Source organism: Coregonus lavaretus (assembly GCF_964263955.1).
Source record: "Coregonus lavaretus genome assembly, chromosome: 30".
In the NCBI taxonomy this organism is placed as follows: domain Eukaryota; kingdom Metazoa; phylum Chordata; class Actinopteri; order Salmoniformes; family Salmonidae; genus Coregonus; species Coregonus lavaretus.
The window spans coordinates 18,052,013-18,067,891 of NC_140017.1; the positions used below are offsets into that span (position 1 = coordinate 18,052,013).

Consider the following 15,879-nt stretch of genomic DNA (forward strand, 5'->3'; position numbering starts at 1 on the left):
TCATTTTAGGAAGTTGGAATCAAGATCCTGACAAACTCCGACGTGAAAAAACCTTACGACTGTCACATACTATCTATAATGCAATATGGCAGAACCGAAGAAAGTATGATATATTCTAATGTGCGAACTTTTCTAGTCTTAACCTAATACAGTGAGGGGAAAAATGTATTTGATCCCCTGCTGATTTTGTACGTTTGCCCACTGACAAAGACTTGATCAGTCTATACTTTTAATGGTAGGTTTATTTGAACAGTGAGAGACAGAATAACAAAAACAAAATCCAGGAAAACGCATGTCAAAAATGTTATAAATTGATTCGCATTTTAATGAGGGAAATAAATATTTGACCCCTCTGCAAAACATGATTTAGTACCTGGTGGCAAAACCCTTTTTGGCAATCACAGAGGTCAGACGTTTCTTGTAGTTGGCCACCAGGTTTGCACACATCTCAGGTGGGATTTTGTCCCACTCCTCTTTGCAGATCTTCTCCAAGTCATTAAGGTTTCGAGGCTGATGTTTGGCAACTCAAACCTTCAGCTCCCTCCACAGATTTTCTATATGATTAAGGTCTGGGGACTGGCTAGGCCACTCCAGGACCTTAATGTGCTTCTTCTTGAGCTACTCCTTTGTTGCCTTGGCCGTGTGTTTTGGGTCATTGTCATGCTGGAATACCCATCTACGACCTATTTTCAATGCCCTGGCTGAGGGAAGGAGGTTCTCACCCAAGATTTGACGGTACATGGCCCCGTCCCTTTGATGCGGGGAAGTTGTCCTGTCCCCTTAGCAGAAAAACACCCCCAAAGCATAATGTTTTCACCTCCATGTTTGACAGTGGGGATGGTGTTCTTGGGGTCATAGATAGCATTCCTCCTTCTCCAAACACGGCGAGTTGAGTTGATACGAAAGAGCTCAATTTTGGTCTCATCTGACCACAACACTTTCACCCAGATCTCCTCTGAATCATTCAAACTTCAGACGGGCATGAATATGTGCTTTCTTGAGCAGGGGGACCTTGCGGGCGCTGCAGGATTTCAGTCCTTCACGGCGTAGTGTGTTACCAATTGTTTTCTTGGTGAGTATGGTCCCAGCTGCCTTGAGATCATTGACAAGATCCTCCTGTGTAGTTCTGGGCTGATTCCTCACCGTTCTCATGATCATTGCAACTCCACGAGGTGAGATCTTGCATGGAGCTCCAGGCCGAGGGAGATTGAAAGTTATTTTGTGTTTCTTCCATTTGCGAATAATCGCACCAACTGTTGTCACCTTCTCACCAAGGTGCTTGGCGATGGTCTTGTAGCCCATTCCAGCCTTGTGTAGGTCTACAATCTTGTCCCTGACATCCTTGGAGAGCTCTTTGATCTTGGCCATGGTGGAGAGTTTGGAATCTGATTGATTAATTGCTTCTGTGGACAGGTGTCTTTTATACAGGTAACAAACTGAGATTCGGAGCACTCCCTTTAAGAGTGTGCTCCTAATCTCAGCTCGTTACCTGTATAAAAGACACCTGGGAGCCAGAAATCTTTCTGATTGAGAGGGGTCAAATACTTATTTCCCTCAATAAAATGCTAATCAATTTATAACATTTTTGACATGCGTTTTTCAGGATTTTTTTGTTGTTATTCTTTCTCTCACTGTTCAAATAAACCTACCATTAAAATGATAGACTGATCATTTCTTTGTCAGGGAGCAAATGTACAAAATCAGCAGGGGATCAAAAACTTTTTTCCCTCACTGTAAAGGATTAGTTTCTATTTACAGATGTCCGTTTGAAATCAGTAGATGAAAGTGATGCTCCAGTGTCAATGGCCAACATGATGCCAGACCACTCAGCAGCTGGAGCCTCTGACGGGCCTAAGGAGACCGTCCGCACATACTTCCCAGAGACCTGGATCTGGGACCTGGTGCCTGTGGGGTAAGCATTGTAACAGACACCATATTTGTAGTCCATTTATATTTAGTTTAACGCACATCCCTTTTCATGGGGTGCTAAGCTGACAATGCCTTGTAATAGGGTAATACTGAAACTACAGGCAGGTTTTTGTCCAAGGGGTACATTTGTCAGGGGGGGTTGGGAGAATGTTTTATTTATTGAATTGACCATTAATCATGTGTTCCAATGTTAATATACATTTTGTGTTTTTATTGCACCCTTTTCACCACCACCAGAGATACAGGAAAAGTGAATGTTGAGAAGACTGTTCCAGACACCATCACTAAGTGGGCTGCAGGGGCGTTCTGTACTTCCCCAGTGGGTTTTGGCCTGGCTCCCAACACTGGCCTCACTGCCTTCCAACCCTTCTTTGTGAGCCTGACACTGCCCTACTCTGTCATCCGGGGGGAGGTGTTCACACTCAAGGCCACAGTGTTCAACTACCTCTCCAAGTGTATCATGGTAAGCCCTCCCAGTATTGTCTCTTTCTTTACCTCTCTAGTCCCACTTCATTTGGATAGTCCCTGTAGACAATCTGTAGATGCTCTGATGTTTTAAGGACGAGAGAAGAGCGGACGCATGGATCTAGGAAAGACTTGAGATTGACCCCATGTGTTTCTCCTAGGTGAAGGTGACTCTAGCTGAGTCGGACCAGTTCACAGCCAGGCCATGTGAAGGCTGCCAGTACACCCTGTGTCTGTGTGCTGAGGAGAGCAGGACCTTCAAGTGGATCCTCACCCCAACTGCTCTGGGTGAGCCATACAGTACTCTGTCAATCTATCACAATGCTATTGCGATAGACTCTCCCAATTTACTCCCTGCACCTTGGCCCTAGCCCCCTAACCCTTCTGTAAGGTGTAAGAAATATGGTGGTAACTCCACCATGGTGGTAACTCCACTGCTTATACCTATCCATACCCTTAATTCATGCAAATGTTGAAGGGGAGGGGTAGGACGGGAATTGTGCCGTCTGTGGTACCACTGTGGTGCCTAAGGACAGGGTTGTTTACTTTGCACAGCTCTCGTCAGACTGAAATTTAAGAATATTCATTATTTATCTTATAGACATGGCTCAAATGAATTCCTTGTAGCTCAGTTGGTAGAGCATGGCGCTTGCAACGCCAATGTTGTGGGTTCGTTTCCCACGGTGGGCCAGTATGAACATGTATGCACTCACTAACTGTAAGTCGCTCTGGATAAGAGCGTCTGCTAAATGACTAAAATGTAAGTCAGAAGTTTACATAAACGTTAGCTAAATACATTTAAACTCAGTTTTTCACAATTCCTGACATTTAATCCTAGTAAATACTGTCTTAGCTCAGTTAGGATCACACCTTTATTTTAAGATTGTGAAATGTCAGAATAATAGTAGAGTGATTTATTTCAGCTTTTATTTCTTTCATCACATTCCCAGTGGGTCAGAAGTGTACATACACTCAATTAGTATTTGGTAGCATTGCCTTTAAATTGTTTAACTTGGGTCAAACGTTTCGGGTAGCCTTCCACAAGCTTCCCACAATAAGTTGGGTGAATTTTGGCCCATTTCCTCCTGACAGAGCTGGTGTAACTGAGTCAGGTTTGTAGGCCTCCTTGCTCGCACACGCTTTTCCAGTTCTGCCCACAATTGTTCTATAGGATTGAGGTCAGGGCTTTGTGATGACCACTCCAATACCTTGACTTTGTTGTCCTTAAGCCATTTTGCCACAACTTTGGAAGTATGCTTGGGGTCATTGTCCATTTGAAAGACCCATTTGCGACCAAGCTTTAACTTCCTGACTGATGTCTTGAGATGTTGCTTCAATAGATCCACATAATTTATCTCCCGAGTGGCGCAGGGGTCTAAGGCACTGCATCGCAGTGCTAGCTGTGCCACTAGAGATCCTGGTTCGAATCCAGGCTCTGTCGTAGCCGGCCGCGACCGGGAGACGCTGGGCCAATTGTGATTACCACGCGGGGCCAGTATGAAAAAAAATAAAAAATAATGTATGCACTCACTGTAAGTCGCTCTGGATAAGAGCGTCTGCTAAATGACTAAAATGTAAATGTAATAATTTTCCTTTCTCATGATGCCATCTATTTTGTGAAGTACACCAGTCCCTCCTGCAGCAAAGCACCCCCACAGCATGATGCTGCCACCCCCGTGCTTCACGGTTGGGATGGTGTTCTTCGGCTGGCAAGCCACACCCGTTTTCCTCCAAACATAACGATGGTCATTATGGCCAAACAGTTCTATTTTTGTTTCATCAGACAAGAGGACATTTCTCCAAAAAGTACGATCTTTGTCCCCATGTGCAGTTGCAAACCGTAGTCTGGCTTCTTTATGGCGGTTTTGGAGCAGTGGCTTCTTCCTTGCTTAGCGGCCTTTCAGGTTATGTCGATATAGGACTCGTTTTACTGTGGATATAGATATTTTTGTACCTGTTTCCTCCAGCATCTTCACAAGGTCCTTTGCTGTTGTTCTGGGATTGATTTGCACTTTTCGCACCAAAGTACGTTCATCTCTAGGAGACAGAACACTTCTCCTTCCTGAGCGGTATGACGGCTGCGTGGTCCCATAGTGTTTATACTTGCGTACTATTGTTTGTACAGATGAACGTGGTACCTTCAGGCGTTTGGAAATTGCTCCCAAGGATGAACCAGACTTGTGGAGGTCTACAATTTATTTTCTGTGGTCTTGGCTGATTTCTTTTGATTTTCCCATGATGTCAAGCAAAGAGGCAATGAGTTTGAAGGTAGGCCTTGAAATACATCCACAGGTACACCTCCAATTGACTCAAATTATGTCAATTAGCCTATCAGAAGCTTCTAAAGCCATGACATCATTTTATGTAAACAATTGTTGGAAAAATTACTTGTGTCATGCACAAAGTAGATGTCCTAACCGACTTGCCAAAACTATAGTTTGTTAACAAGAAATTTGTGGAGTGGTTGAAAAACTAGTTTTAATGACTCCAACCTAAGTGTATGTAAACTTCTGACTTCAACTGTATATCCTAGCCCTGTAAAGACATTTTGACAATCGCTTGTACTTACAAGTCAAGAGGGATATCTGATGGCATGCTCAGGAAGATCTCCCTCAGGGGGTATCCGTGGTTATAGGAGAAAGGGAGGGAGGGAACGAGGGAATGAGAGAGGGAAGGAACGACGGAAGGAATGAGGGGGGGTAGAACGAACGAACGAGGAGGGAGGGAGGGAACAGTTGAGCCAGGGTACATGAGTGACTGAGAGGAGAGGCTATAGGAAGAGAGGGTAAGAGGGAGCAAGCTGAGGGAGGGGCAGGTTAATGGGTGACTGGTCTAGACTTGCATGTTTATGTCTCCCTGGCCTGAACTATAGGGGAGGTGAGTGTGAAAGTGAGCGCTGAGGCGTTGAAGACTGAGGAGCTCTGCGGCAACGAGGTGGCCACAGTGCCAGAGAGAGGACGCATTGACACCATTGTGCAAACACTGCTGGTGGAGGTGAGTGTCTGTCCTGTATAGCAAGTCTACGATTCAGGTCTAAAACATTTAATTAACCTTTAAGTGTTTACCATATAAATTCTATAATAGAATGAATTACAGTTGTCATCATTAGACCGTTTTATTTTGGTACTGAAGAAAGCCAGTAGTCTGTCTTTTCTCAATGTCGCTTTCCTTCTATTAGGCCGAGGGAACCCAGGAGACGGTCAGCCACAACGCTCTGCTCTGCCCTGCAGGTAATCTCCTGACCTCTATCAGTCATACTTTCTCATAATTACCCCGATGATTAAGTTGTTTTGGTTTAGATTACAGATATGTTTTAAGTGGTTATAACGGTTCTCAAGTAACTCAGTCTGTCTCGTTTATCTGTCTCCTGTCATCAGAGGGCCCAGTGGAGAAGGACATCTCTCTGAAGCTGCCTGAGGTGTTTGTGGAGGGCTCTGCCAAGGCCTCCCTTTCAGTACTGGGTGAGAATACTCCATCTGTTTTGCTGAGTTTTCACACCTAATTCTTAATTTTTACAACATTTTCAGGATATGTTTTCCATTTGGGTGCAGATGAAGTGTAGGCAAGGATTGTTCATCCCTCTATTCATGACGAGGGAAGTGGATATTCAACTATTCAACCTGCAGATCTATGATTGCCTTAAGGTTATGGGTGAGGATCGGGATAACCGTTGGTTAATTTTAGGGTTAGGGTAAGAAACCGGGATCTGCCGGTCGAATATATACACTGCCATTGACTAGAGACCTATGTTTGATTGTTGGTCTCTTTCACCAGGTGACCTGATGGGTCGGGCCATGAAGAACCTGGACAGCCTGTTGCAGATGCCCTATGGCTGTGGAGAGCAGAACATGGTGCTGTTTGCTCCCAACATCTACATCCTCAACTACCTGCAGAGCACCAGGCAGCTCACCATGGAGATCCAGACCAGGGCCACAGGCTTCCTAGAGAGTGGTGAGTGAGCTGGGTCCGGTTCAGTAAGGCACAACATGGCCAAACTGTTTTAAAATATGTTGCAACGAAAAACAAGCAATTATTATCAGACATGTTCAGTTACAGCCTGCACTCCCCGTTTTACTCAATAAAAATGTTAAAATATCCCTACTGGACACAACCCTGGTGAAATAGACTGCTATCTATTCTGAAGACTAATGCTTAATTTAATTTAATGCATAGAATGGGATATGACAAGATAATTTACTGTAAGCCTTGTACTTTTTAAATAATGAGCTGTGATTTAAAGGACTCTGCAAAGATTAACACTCTGACAGTTTGTGCTGTCTGATCATTTTTCTGTGTGCATCTCAGCTCTGACTAGCAACAACCTGTTGTCTATATTTGGCACTGAACCAGTTAACTGCACCTTGCACATACAATAGAAGTCCCTAGAAGGAGAGTGTTTGTTCATTTGGCCATTTGTGTTGCAGGCTACCAGAGAGAGCTCAACTACAAGCATGACGATGGCTCCTACAGTGCCTTTGGGCAGAGCGATGAGTCTGGAAACACCTGGTCAGTTTAATTGAAGTCCTCACAGTCATAATACCTTCTCATAGATCTTTTTTTGCAGTATGTAATCAAGTTAGGAATGTGATAGTCTCAAATCCATTCTAGTATGTGCTGTGGCAAATATAGAGTTGGCTTCAGCACATACAGTATGGCTACTGTTATCTAGATTCTATAATCCATAGTTTAGGTAAGGCTCACCACATCTAGTCCTAGTAACTCCAGTGACATCTGCTCTGTGTCCTCTCAGGCTCACCTCCTTTGTGCTGAAGTCCTTTGGCGGGGCCAAGCCCTACATCTTCGTGGACCCCACCCACATTGCCCAGGCCAAGGCATGGTTGGCCAGTCACCAGCAGAAGGATGGCTGCATTGCGTCAGTGGGGAAACTCTTCCATAACGGCATGAAGGTAAATGGGACTCAGAGCTCAGTTGGTAATAAGAGGAGGAGGAGGAGGAGGAGTATGCTACTGTTGCCACCAAATGTGAAAAGGTAACGTTGAGGGTAGAGATTCAGCAGGAGGATCTGGTGCAAAAGTGTCCCATTCTATTTACAGTGCAATGTTGGAGTCGGCATAAAATCCTAAATAACTAACAAACCAAATACTTTGTAATAATACATAGTCTAACATCAAATATGTGTACTTTACATAATTCATATTGCACTGACACCTGGGATAGTGTACTGTTAAGGAGGACCTAAGGACCCCACGTGTGCCCCAAAGGAGTACAAAAGAGCACACGCTGAGCACAACAACAATCCCAAGCATGTTTTAGCCAGTCCTGAAAATACACCACCTCCCTAAAGTGACCTCTGTCTGACTAGTCCTGACAAAGTTTTTCCACCGCTGTTCTTTATCTTTGTGCACCATATCATGCGAATATTTTAAACACTGCAATGATTTTTGCCTGATATCGGTTGATATCAGTGTGACTTTGAAACTCTAGCACCTGGGAGTACTGTATGATGTTGGATGAAGTTTACTATCATTCTTTGTTGTCGTAGGGAGGGGTCGGGGATCAGGTGTCGCTCACTGCCTACATCACCGCTGCACTGCTGGAGCTGGATGGCAACACTTCTGTGAGTTATCATCTCTCTTTCCATGTATTAGAATTTGTTAAACAACATCCCTTCGGAAAGTATTCAGACCCTGTTATGATGAGTTTCTGGTATCGAGAAGTTCCGGATGCAAGAGAGTAGTCGACACTCAAACGGGGAGTTGATTCAGTCATTATTTAATGGTTACAATAATGGATTCAATGACCGGCAGTACGGACGTAGCCTCCTGCCATATGAATGACTTCCATACAAAATCTCTCCGTTTATATAATGCTCTCCGAGCTGCTTCTTTATATTATCTGCCAACCATCATTGAGTGTCACTCATCTACCACAATAGCATCCCCATACTTGGTATTGTGTGTCACCCTAGCCAGGCCATTACATCACGTACACCTAAGATTATCACAACTGGCCCCCAATCTATCGAGGCACACCGACCCTCTGTCACTAACCCGTGACACCAATAACACATGGCGTGTCCTTGTCCTCTGTCCCACATGCAGCTTATGAGTTAACATGCATTAATACATCCTGTATCAAAAGCCGTTATATCAGACCCCTTGACTTTTTCCACATTTTGTTACGTTACAGCCTTATTCTAAAATGGATTACATAGTTTTTCCCCCTTCGTCAATCTACACACAATACCCCATAATGACAAAGCAATTTTCTTTGGAAATGTTGCAAATTTATAAAAAATTAAGTGAAATATCACATTTTACATAAGTATTCAGACTCTTTACTCAGTACTTTGTTGAAGCACCTTTTGGCAGTGATTTCAGCCCCGAGACTTCTTGGGTATGACGCTACAAGCTTGGTACACCTGTATTTGGTGAGTTTCTCCCATTCTTCTCTGCAGATCCTCTCAAGCTCTGTCCGGTTGGATGGGGAGCATTGCTGCACAGCTATTTTCAGGTCTCTCCAGAGATGTTAGATCGGGTTCAAGTCCGGGCTCTGGCTGGGCCACTCAACAACATTCAGAGACTTGTCCCGAAGCCAGTCCTGCATCGTCTTTTCAGTGTGCTTAGGGTCGTTGTCCTGTTGGAAGGTGAACCTTCGCCCCAGTCTGAGGTCCTGAGCGCTCTGGAGCAGGTTTTCATCAAGGATCTCTCTGTACTTTGCTCCGTTCATCTTACCCTCGATCCTGACTGGTCTCCCAGTCCCTGCCGCTGAAAAACATCCCCACAGCATGATACTGCCACCGCCATGCTTCACCGTAGGGATGGTGCCAAGTTTCCTCCAGACGTGACGCTTGGCATTCAGGCCAAAGAGTTACATTTTGGTTTCATCAGACCAGAGAGTCTTGTTTCTCATGGTCTGAGAGTCGTTAGGTGCCTTTTGGCAAACTCCAAGCGTGCTGTCATGTGCCTTTTACTGAGCAGTGGCTTCCCTCTGGCCACTCTACCATAAAGGCCTGACTGGTGGAGTGCTGCATAGATGGTTGTCCTTATGGAAGGTTTTCCCATCTCCACAGAGGAACATTGGAGCTCTCTGAGTGACCATCAGGTTCTTGGTCACCTCCCTGACCAAGGCCCTTCTCCCCCGATTGCTCAGTTTGGCTGGGCGGCCAGCTCTAGTAAGAGTCTTGGTGGTTCCAAACTTCTTCCATTTAAGAATGGAAGCCACTGTGTTCTTAGGGACCTTCAACGCTGCATAAATGTTTTGGTACCCTTCCCCAGATCTGTGCCTCGACACAATCCTATCTCAGAGCTCTACGGACAATTCCTTTGACCTCATGGCATGGTTTTTGCTTTGACATGCACTGTCAACTGTGGGACCTTATATAGACAGGTGTGTGCCTTTCCAAATCATGTCCAATCAATTGAATTTACCACAGATGGGCTCCAATCAAGTTGTAGAAACATCTCAAGGATGATCAATGGATACAGGATGCACCTGAGCTCAATTTCGAGTCTCATGGCAAAGGGTCTGAATACTTATGTAAATAAGGTATTTCTGTTTTTTATTTTTAATAAATGTGCAAAAAGTTCTAAACCTGTTTTTGCTTTGTCATTATGGTGTATTGTGTGTAGATTGCTGAATAAATGTTTTATTTAATCCATTTTAGAATAAGGCTGTAACGTAACAAAATGTGGAAAAAGTCAACGGGTTTGAATATTTTCCGAAGGCACTGTACACAGTATACACTAGTTCATTTATTTATATTGCTAACATTATTCGGTACTCATACCCATATTAAAGATCTGATAAAAGGTCTGGGTTGTATTCATTAGGGACCGCAATGGAAAACCTGTAAACATTTTGCAACTGAAAATGTGCATTTCTTATTGGTCCAGGTATTCCCTCGCAGTTTCAATCAGTGTTCCTCTGTTTAGTGCCTAATAAACACAACCCTCTTGTATGTGGGTGTGTCAGGACCCCATGGTGGAGAAGAGTCTGGCGTGTCTGAGGGCAGCAGTGTCTGACCAGCTGGAGAACACCTACACCACGGCCCTGCTGTCCTACACCTTCACCCTGGCCCAAAACCAGGACATGAGGGCCAAGCTCATCACCCACCTGGACAAGATAGCTGCTACCTCAGGTATGTGTTGTCTCTTTGTGAAAATGTCTGTCTCTCTCTACCTTTCTGTCTGACTGCTGGGAAACAGCCACTGACAATGAAAATGACCACAGGTGGCAATCGTCACTGGGAGAGAGCAGAGGCTTCTGGAACGAAGACTGACTCTCTGGAGGTGGAGATGACATCCTACGTGCTGTTGGCGCTGCTCTCAGGCCCCTCGATGCCAGGCTTTGGGCTTGGCTACTCCACCGGCATCGTCCGCTGGCTGGCCCAGCAGCAGAACCCGTACGGAGGCTTTGCCTCCACACAGGTACTTACTCACATTTTACATTGACATTTTAGTCATTTAGCAGACGCTCTTATCCAGAGCGACTTACAGTTAGTGAATACATTTTTTTTTTTATACTGGCCCCCCGTGGGAATCGAACCCACAACCCTGGCGTTGCAAACGCCATGCTCTATCAACTGAGCTACATCCCTGCCGGCCATTCCCTCCTCTACCCTGGACGACGCTGGGCCAATTGTGCGCCGCCCATGAGTCTCCCGGTCGCGGCCGGCTGCGACAGAGCCTGGATTCGAACCAGGATCTCTAGTGGCACAGTTAGCACTGCGATGCAGTGCCTTAGACCACTGCGCCACTCAGGAGACTCACCACACCTGGGTTCAAACACTATTGGGTTTTCTAGGTCTGGAGACAATAATTCACTCTAGCACATAATCTACCTATCTCTCCTACTGTTAGTACATGGTTAAACATTGATCACACCAAATACTTACAGTGGGGGAAAAAAGTATTTAGTCAGCCACCAATTGTGCAAGTTCTCCCACTTAAAAAGATGAGAGAGGCCTGTAATTTTCATCATAGGTACACGTCAACTATGACAGGCAAAATGAGAAAAAAAAAATCCAGAAAATCACATTGTAGGATTTTTAATGAATTTATTTGCAAATTATGGTGGAAAATAAGTATTTGGTCAATAACAAAAGTTTCTCAATACTTTGTTATATACCCTTTGTTGGCAATGACACAGGTCAAACGTTTTCTGTAAGTCTTCACAAGGTTTTCACACACTGTTGCTGGTATTTTGGCCCATTCCTCCATGCAGATCTCCTCTAGAGCAGTGATGTTTTGGGGCTGTCGCTGGGCAACACAGACTTTCAACTCCCTCCAAAGATTTTATATGGGGTTGAGATCTGGAGACTGGCTAGGCCACTCCAGGACCTTGAAATGCTTCTTACGAAGCCACTCCTTCGTTGCCCGGGCGGTGTGTTTGGGATCATTGTCATGCTGAAAGACCCAGCCACGTTTCATCTTCAATGCCCTTGCTGATGGAAGGAGGTTTTCACTCAAAATCTCACGATACATGGCCCCATTCATTCTTTCCTTTACACGGATCAGTCGTCCTGGTCCCTTTGCAGAAAAAGAGCCCCAAAGCATGATGTTTCCACCCCCATGCTTCACAGTAGGTATGGTGATCTTTGGATGCAACTCAGCATTCTTTGTCCTCCAAACACGACAAGTTGAGTTTTTACCAAAAAGTTCTATTTTGGTTTCATCTGACCATATGACATTCTCCCAGTCCTCTTCTGGATCATCCAAATGCACTCTAGCAAACTTCAGACGGGCCTGGACATGTACTGGCTTAAGCAGGGGGACACGTCTGGCACTGCAGGATTTGAGTCCCTGGCGGCGTAGTGTGTTACTGATGGTAGGCTTTGTTACTTTGGCCCCAGCTCTCTGCAGGTCATTCACTAGGTCCCCCCGTGTGGTTCTGGGATTTTTGCTCACCGTTCTTGTGATCATTTTGACCCCACGGGGTGAGATCTTGCGTGGAGCCCCAGATCGAGGGAGATTATCAGTGGTCTTGTATGTCTTCCATTTCCTAATAATTGCTCCCACAGTTGATTTCTTCAAACCAAGCTGCTTACCTATTGCAGATTCAGTCTTCCCAGCCTGGTGCAGGTCTACAATTTTGTTTCTGGTGTCCTTTGACAGCTCTTTGGTCTTGGCCATAGTGGAGTTTGGAGTGTGAATGTTTGAGGTTGTGGACAGGTGTCTTTTATACAGATAACAAGTTCAAACAGGTGCCATTAATACAGGTAACAAGTGGAGGACAGAGGAGCCTCTTAAAGAAGAAATTACAGGTCTGTGAGAGCCAGAAATCTTGCTTGTTTGTAGGTGACCAAATACTTATTTTCCACCATAATTTGCAAATAAATTCATAAAAAACCCTACAATGTGATTTTTCTGGGGGGAAAAATCTCATTTTTTCTGTCATAGTTGACGTGTACCTATGATGAAAATTTCAGGCCTCATCTTTTTAAGCGGGAGAACTTGCACAATTGGTGGCTGACTAAATACTTTTTTTCCCCACTGTATTTGTATATAAAATGTAGCATATTGGACATTGTGTGACAACCTGGCGCCGACGAAGATGGCGGCTTCGCGACTAGCTCTTAGGAACCTTTGCAGTATTTTGTTTTTTTATGTATAATTTTTTACATTATTAGCTCAAAGTGTTTTGTATCATTACATACAGCCGGGGAAAACAATTGGAAATCAGAGCGGCGGTAACTCACCAGCATTACGACCAGGAATACGACTTTCCCAAAGCAGATCCTTTGTTTGCTCTCCCCAGGGCAACTGAACTGATTCCAGCGGCTGACCCAAAACATTGCCGGCGGAGGAGAGGCACTCGGCGCGTCCTGCTGGTTCGACTTAGGAGGCGCGCACACCACCCACCGCTTCCAAGTATACTACTCGCTAATGTTCAGTCTTTAGTTAACAAGATCGACGAACTCCGGGCAAGGATTTCTTTCCAGAGAGACATCAAGGCCTGTAACATACTTTGTTAAACGGAAACATGGCTCTCTTGGGATATTCTGTCGAAATCGGTCCAGCCAGAGGGGTTCTCAGTTCATCGCGCAGACAGGAATAAATATCTCTCTGGGAAGCAGAAGGGTGGAGGTGTGTGTTTCATGATTAACGACTCATGGTGTAATTGTAGTAACATACAGTAACTCGAGTCCTTTTGTTCACCCGACCTAGAATATCTCACAATCAAATGCCGACCGTATTATCTCCCAAGAAAATTTTATTCGGTTGTAGTCACGGCCGTGTATATCCCCCCTCAAGCCGATACCACGACGGCCCTCAAAGAACTTCACTGGACTTTATGCAAACTAGAAACCACATATCCTGAGGCTGCATTTATTGTAGCCGGGGATTTTAACAAAGCAAATTTGAGGACTAGGCTGCCGAAGATCTATCGACTGTTGTACTCGCGCTGCCAAAATTCTCGACCATTGCTATTCGAACTTCCGGGATGGTTATAAGGCCCTCCTCCGCCCTCTTTTCGGCAAATCTGACCACGACTCCATTTTGCTCCTCCCTCCCTATATGCAGAAACTCAAACAGGAAATACCCGTGCTAAGGACTATTCAACGCTGGGCTGACCAATCAAAACACTCTTGAAGCGTGGATTCTGATCACGCGGACTAGGATATGTTCCAGGTAGCTTCCGAAAATAATTTAGACGAATACACTGAAACGGTGACTGAGTTTATCAGGAAGTGTATAGGTGATGTTGTGCCCACTGTGACTATTAAAACCTACCCTAACCAGAAACCGTGGATAGATGGCAGCATTCGCGCCAATCTGAAAGCGCGAACCACCGCATTCAACCATGGCAAGGTGACTGGGAATATGGCAGAATACAAACAGTGTAGCTACTCACTCCGCAAGGCAATTAAACTGGCAAAACATCAGTATAGAGACAAAGTGGAGTCGCAATTCAACGGCTCAGACACGAGATGTATGTGTCAGGGTCTACAGACAATCACGGACTACAAAAGGAAAAGCAGCCACGTCGCAGACACCGACGTCTCGCTTCCAGACAAGCTAAACACCTTCTTCGCCCGCTTTGAGGATAACACAGTGCCACTGACGAGGCCCACTACCAAGGACTGTGGCCTCTCCTTCTCTGTGGCCGACGTGATTAAGACATTTAAGCATGTTAACCCCCGCAAGGCTGCCGGCCCAGACGGCATCCCTAGCCGCGTCAAGATGGCCACCATTGTTCCTGTACCCAAGAAAGCAAAGGTAACTGAACTAACTGACTATCGCCCTGTAGCACTCACCTCTGTCATCATGAAGTGCTTTGAGAGACTAGTCAAGGATCATATCACCGCTACCTTACCTGTCACCCTAGACCCACTACAATTTGGTTACCGCCCCAATAGATCCACAGACGCCATCACACTGCCCTATCCCATCTGGACAAGAGGAATACCTTATGTAAGAATGCTGTTCATTGACTATAGCTCAGCATTCAACACCATAGTACCCTCCAAGATCATCATCAAGCTCGAGGCCCTGGGTCTGCACCCCGCCCTGTGCAACTGGGTCCTGGACTTCCTGCCGGGCCGCCCCCAGGTGGTGAAGGTAGGAAACAACATCTCCACTTCGCTGATCCTCAACACTGGGGCCCCACAAGGGCGCATGCTCAGCCCCCTTCTGTACTCCCTGTTCACCCATGACTGTGTGGCCAAGCACGCCTCCAACTCAATCATCAAGTTTGCAGATGACACAACAGTAGTAGATTGATTACCAACAATGACGAGACCGCCTACAGGGAGGAGGTGAGAGCTCTGGGAGTGTGGTGCCAGGAAAATAACCTCTCACTCAACGTCAACAAAACAAAGGAGATGATCGTGGACTTCAGGAAACAGCAGAGGGTGCACCCCCCTATCTACATCGACGGAACCGCAGTGGAGAAGGTGGAAAGCTTCAAGTTCCTTGGCATACACATCACTGACAAACTGAAATGGTCCACCCACGCAGACAGTGTGGTGAAGAAGGCGCAACAGAGCCTCTTCAACCTCAGGAGGCTGAAGAAATTCGGCTTGGCACCTAAACCCTCAAAAACTTATACAGATGCACAATTGAGAGCATCCTGTCGGGCTGTATCACCACCTGGTACGGCAACTGCACCGCCCGCAACCGCAGGGCTCTCCAGAGGGTGGTGCGGTCTGCCGAACGCATTATCGGAGGCAAACTACCCGCCCTCCAAGACACATACAGCACCCGATGTCACAGGAAGGCCAAAAAGATCATCAAGGACATCAACCACCCGAGCCACTGCCTGTTCACCCCGCTATCATCCAGAAGACGAGGTCAGTACAGGTGCATCAAAGCTGGGACCGAGAGAATGAAAAACAGCTTCTATCTCAAGGCCATCAGACTGTTAAATAGCCATCACTAGCACATTAGAGGCTGCTGCTGCCTATTGAAATCACTGGCCACTTTAAGAAATGGTACACTAATCACTTAATAATGTTTACAGTCACTTTAATAATGTTTACATATCTTGCACTACTCATCTCATATGTATATACTGCATTCT

The 15,879-nt window shown here is 45.5% G+C and overlaps 1 protein-coding gene across 3 annotated transcripts in view; it reads left to right on the forward strand.

Annotated features, from left to right (window-relative positions):
* The window catches only part of LOC311105912 (alpha-2-macroglobulin-like), a 49,698-nt gene that overhangs the window by 25,942 nt on the left and 7,877 nt on the right, over positions 1–15,879 (forward strand). The window contains exons 17-29 of one of the 3 annotated variants that reach the window (XM_084148142.1): positions 10–103; positions 1,759–1,912; positions 2,167–2,392; positions 2,556–2,682; positions 5,267–5,388; positions 5,573–5,624; positions 5,772–5,855; positions 6,169–6,345; positions 6,819–6,900; positions 7,145–7,301; positions 7,898–7,972; positions 10,330–10,495; positions 10,588–10,784. In XM_084148142.1, coding sequence (XP_084004268.1) covers positions 10–103; positions 1,759–1,912; positions 2,167–2,392; positions 2,556–2,682; positions 5,267–5,388; positions 5,573–5,624; positions 5,772–5,855; positions 6,169–6,345; positions 6,819–6,900; positions 7,145–7,301; positions 7,898–7,972; positions 10,330–10,495; positions 10,588–10,784 — 1,713 coding nt within the window. The remainder of the gene's footprint in view (positions 1–9; positions 104–1,758; positions 1,913–2,166; positions 2,393–2,555; positions 2,683–5,266; positions 5,389–5,572; positions 5,625–5,771; positions 5,856–6,168; positions 6,346–6,818; positions 6,901–7,144; positions 7,302–7,897; positions 7,973–10,329; positions 10,496–10,587; positions 10,785–15,879) is intronic. The other 2 variants (XM_084148143.1, XM_084148144.1) reach the window with 2 other exon arrangements.